The sequence below is a fragment of the Fukomys damarensis genome, unplaced genomic scaffold (assembly GCF_012274545.1).
Source record: "Fukomys damarensis isolate Sample0158 unplaced genomic scaffold, DMR_v1.0_HiC HiC_scaffold_37, whole genome shotgun sequence".
Taxonomy (NCBI): domain Eukaryota; kingdom Metazoa; phylum Chordata; class Mammalia; order Rodentia; family Bathyergidae; genus Fukomys; species Fukomys damarensis.
In genome coordinates this window covers 5,865,563-5,869,900 of record NW_022900949.1, presented here as the reverse complement: position 1 = coordinate 5,869,900, position 4,338 = coordinate 5,865,563, and the positions used below count along the sequence as shown (strand labels likewise).

The 4,338-nt window shown below is 56.6% G+C and overlaps 2 protein-coding genes across 2 annotated transcripts in view; one reads left to right on the top strand and one right to left on the bottom strand.

The window, feature by feature from the left end:
* On the top strand, positions 1 to 3,118 carry Angptl6 (angiopoietin like 6; the record flags this gene model as incomplete). Its single annotated transcript, XM_033759589.1, has 5 exons — positions 1 to 72; positions 800 to 977; positions 1,565 to 1,752; positions 1,827 to 2,097; positions 2,909 to 3,118. Coding segments are annotated over 5 exons (900 nt in total), but the record flags the coding sequence as incomplete, so codon positions are not given.
* Positions 2,898 to 4,338, bottom strand: part of Shfl (shiftless antiviral inhibitor of ribosomal frameshifting) — a 4,845-nt gene continuing 3,404 nt past the window's right edge. The window contains exons 7-8 of the mRNA XM_033759588.1: positions 4,153 to 4,330; positions 2,898 to 3,558 (exon numbers count right to left, since the gene is read on the bottom strand). Coding sequence (XP_033615479.1) covers positions 3,332 to 3,558; positions 4,153 to 4,330 — 405 coding nt within the window. The 3' untranslated portion in view covers positions 2,898 to 3,331. The remainder of the gene's footprint in view (positions 3,559 to 4,152; positions 4,331 to 4,338) is intronic.

The following is a 4,338-nucleotide window of genomic DNA, read 5'->3' as shown; positions in this document are numbered from 1 at the left end:
GTCAGCCGGCAGAGCGGCCTCATCGCCCGCCTGGAGCGCCTGTGTCCCGGGGGCGCGGGCGAGCAGCGGCAGGTAACCGCGGGGCCTTTCCTAACAGCGGCGCTTGCTGTGTGCGTGCCCAGTGCGGTGGGTGGCAGGCAGCCCATCTCTTATCCACAGTTCCGAAATCCGGGGGGCGGAATCCAGACTGGCTTCTTACCCCTCCTCCCTCACTTCTCTGGGTTCAGATATGATTAGTGGCCATTGATGGATGGTCCTACCTTACCCACTTAATGTGAATATTAGTGTGATCCTGTCCCCAAGCTTACGTAAAGACCAAAGGACCACCGTCTGCATCTCGCCAAGTTACTCTGAACTCTGGAACCTGTCTGGGCCCGGGGTTTGGGTGAGATCGTTGCTCTGTGACAGTCCCTGTTTACAGATTTGATAGAAAAGTTTAGAAAGTTGGATGTGCTATTATTACCACTTACAGAAAGGGAGAGAGGCACAGATCACTCCAGAGTTTGTGTGTGCGCGTTTTTTTTTTTTTTTTTTTTGAGACAGGGCTCACTATGGAGCTCAGACTGGCCATGAATTTGCGATCCTCCTGCCTCAGCCTCCTAGTGCTGGGATTGCAGGCGTGTACCACTATACCACCCCTGGCTCCTGGGTGGGATTCTGCACTTTGAAGCCGAGAGTTAAGCTGGGGAGAGTCAGTTTAAGGCTGGGACGACCCCTGCTCGCCTTGCTGTTTGAGCGCTGGGAGACTGACACCCACCCCAGCCAAGGGTTCTGGTGACATTTCCGGTTGTCACCCCAGGTCCCGCCCCCGCCCCTGGTGCCTGTGGTTCCTTTGAGTCTGGTGGGCAGCAGCAGTAACGCCAGCAGGAGCCTGGCCCCAGCCCCAGAGTCCCCAAGAGACCAGACACTGAGACAGCAGGGGCCCCTGGCCTCCTCCTCACCCACTGGGCTCCCTGCCAGCCCCACCAAGCCAGCAGGTAAGAGCAAGATGGATGTTAGGGGTGCGAGTAGCCCCAATGCAGGATGGGTAGCAGGAAATAAGGGGCAGGCTTCCTGTCAGGTGAGTGGCCTGGAAGAAATGATGCTCTTATTTCAGTAATGCAACAGCGAGATAGGACTCTTATTCTGATAGAACCACCAGAGCTGAGAGGCACCTCATGGTTGGTAGTGTGTGCTCGCCCAGCATGTTCAAGGCTCTGGGTTAAGTCCCTGGCTCTGCAAAAAACCAAAACAAAAAGACCAAACCTCTTACTATCTGTGCAAACAGGAAAAACAAATTAGGAGAGGAAGAAATCTTATTTTGATGAGGCACCAGCAGATTTAGAACATCTCCTTTGTCGTAAGGGGACACAGAACCTGAGTTTAAGAGTCCCAGACTCCCCATTTGCTCCAATGACAGACGAGGGGTTTAAAATCATTGTCAGGTAAGGAGATAGCTATTGGTGTTCTCACTCAGGTGAGGGAGAGGAATAGAAAGTACTTTTATTTTGGTGCGGGGACCAGAGGGAATCAGGACTCTTACTGAACTTAGGGATGTGCCTCTCCCATGTCTGTGTGTTCACAGGCCCATGGCAGGACTGTGCCGAGGCCCACGGGGCAGGCCACAGGCAGAGCGAGGTGTACGAGCTGCGCCTCGGCCGGCATGTGGTGTCTGCATGGTGTGAGCAGCAGTTGGAGGGGGGTGGCTGGACCGTGATCCAGCGGCGGCAAGATGGCTCGGTGGACTTCTTCACCACCTGGCAGCAGTACAAGGTGGGTGTGGCCGGAGAGGTGGGGCCAGGCGGGCGACGCCTGTCCTTCACCACCGTGTCTCCCTCTCCTCGCAGGTGGGCTTCGGGCGGCCTGACGGGGAGTACTGGCTGGGCCTCGAACCCGTGTACCAGCTCACCAGCCGTGGGGATCACGAGCTGCTGGTATTGCTGGAAGACTGGGGAGGCCGTGGGGCCCGTGCCCACTATGACAGCTTCTCCCTGGAGCCTGAGAGCGACTACTACCGCCTACGGCTCGGCCAGTACCACGGGGATGCCGGGGATTCTCTTTCCTGGCACAATGACAAGCCCTTCAGCACAGTGGATAGGGACCGAGACTCCTATTCTGGTGAGGAGACCTGCTATTCTGGTGGGAGGGCAGGAATGGTGGGACTCGTAGTGGGGGACTGGAAAGTAGGAGCATGCGTGTCTCCTCTGGTAAGAATTAAAGAAACCTCTCCCAGAAGGAGAACAAGCGACAGCACTTTTATTTTGATAAGGGGGTAGGAGCCCATATTCTTTGAAGAGGCCAAGAGTTGAGAATCCTCTTCTGTTGGAGGATTTAGCTCAGTGGTACCATGCCTGCCTTGGCAAGCACAAGGTTCTGAGTTCAATCCCCAGTATCAGAAAAAAAAAAAATCCTTTTCTATTGTAGGAGAGAGGGCAAGAGCTAGAACATTTTTTTGTTGTTGTTTTTTGAGACAGGATCTTGCTACGTAGCCCGCTTTGAACTCACTATAGGCTGACTTTAAACTGGCAGCAATCCTCCTGCCTCAGCCTCTTAAATGCTAGGATTACAGTTGTGCACCAGCATGCCTGGTTTAGAACATTTAAAAAACCTATGGCCTCCTGCATGTAAAGCCCGTGCTCTACTGCAGCCCAAACTTATTGTAGAAAGCAGAGAATTTGTCTTCCTTTGGTAAAGGAATGAGCGGTAGACTTCTACTTGGCAGAAAATGCAGGAAAGGCATGACTTGTGCTTTGATAAGGAGATAGGAAAGGAATTTAGGCTGTTACTCTGAAAGTAGGAGGCCAGGGCTTTTATTCTGGTGAGGAGATATCAGGACTTAATATGCAGCAAGATTGGGAAGGGCCAGGGAATGCCTAGCAAAAGCCTTGCACAAGGAGATGCTGGGAGAGGCTCTTCTCTTGTCCCGCAGGAAACTGTGCCCTGTACCAGCGGGGAGGCTGGTGGTACCACGCCTGTGCCCATTCCAACCTCAATGGCGTCTGGCACCGCGGTGGCCACTACCGAAGCCGCTACCAGGATGGCGTTTACTGGGCTGAGTTCCGTGGTGGGGCGTACTCGCTCAAGAAGGCTGCCATGCTCATCCGGCCCACCAGGCTGTGACTGTCCCTCTGTCCTCATGGTCCTGGGTGACCCAGCCACCCCTCCCTCATGGCTCAGTGCTGAACCCGTCCTAGTGTTTCCCACGGTGGTGGATCCGGGCCCCCCCAAAAACGGGGCCCAGGAGCCCCTCTGCCAAGATCACAAGCCCGGTTGCCCAGGCTCCCCAGGGCGTTTACGTGTGGGGCGGAGCTTGGATTTGCTAACCACACAGTACCGCAGGGCAGGGCTGCGCTCACTCGCGGGGCCCGGCCTCCTCCTCGTCCTCCGCCGCCTCGTCCTCCTCCTTCAGGTCCTCCAGGATGAGGTTGTCCAGGTCCTCCAGCAGCCCGGCCTGGCTCAGGCAGGTGGCCACGGTGGAGCCGCTGCTGATGTGGGGCTTGCTGGGGTGCAGGACCTTGGGCAGGTGGTTCTGCTTGCGGCTCTTGGGGTGAGCGCAGAAAGTCCCCGGCACGTGGGGCTCTGCAGGCAGGAAAGGGGCTGAGGTCACCACCGAGGCGCTGCGGGACGCTGGGAGGAGCTGGGTCACAGGAAGTAGGGCGTGAGCGGCAGAGACCTCAGACCCGGGACTGCAGGAGGCGGGGGCGGGGTCACAGCGCAAGGCAGGAGCCCCTGTGCGAGAGGCCCTGTGGTCTCATGGGGCTCTGTGGGGTGCAGACCAAACAGCTACGTGCACTGAAACTTCTGTATTTTAAAATGTTTTCTTCGGACTTTGTTTTTTGAGACAGGGTCTCTCTGTGTAGTCCAGGCTGGCCTCAAGATTCCTGGCAATCCTCCTGCCTCAGCCTCCCAAGTGCTAGGGTTACAGGCGTGCAGTACTGTGCCCGGTCCCCAACCCCTTTTATAAATGTTTGTATTTTCAGACAGGGTCCTGCCTAGTCACTAAGTTGCCCAGGCTGGATTTAAACTTGAGATATTCCTGCCTCAGCCTCCCGTTACAAACCTGTGCCACTATGCCCAGCTGAAACTACCCTACTTCAGCCCACAAAAGAAGACACAGACCATGTGCCTGCCCGGACGTCGGGGCACACCTGGGAGCTCCCCCCAGGTCCTCACCTCGCCGATTGTAGCAGTCAGCAGCTGAGCAGGAATGGGTGTGTGTGCTGCGCCGATCCGTGTTCAGGTCCCAGCGCGGAGGGAGGATCCGTGTGGGAGACACGGGGAAGGCACACCCGTAGCAGGGGGACTGGGACTCCTTCTGTGCCCAGCCCCTGGGGGCAAGCAGGGCCGTGAGGGGCGGGG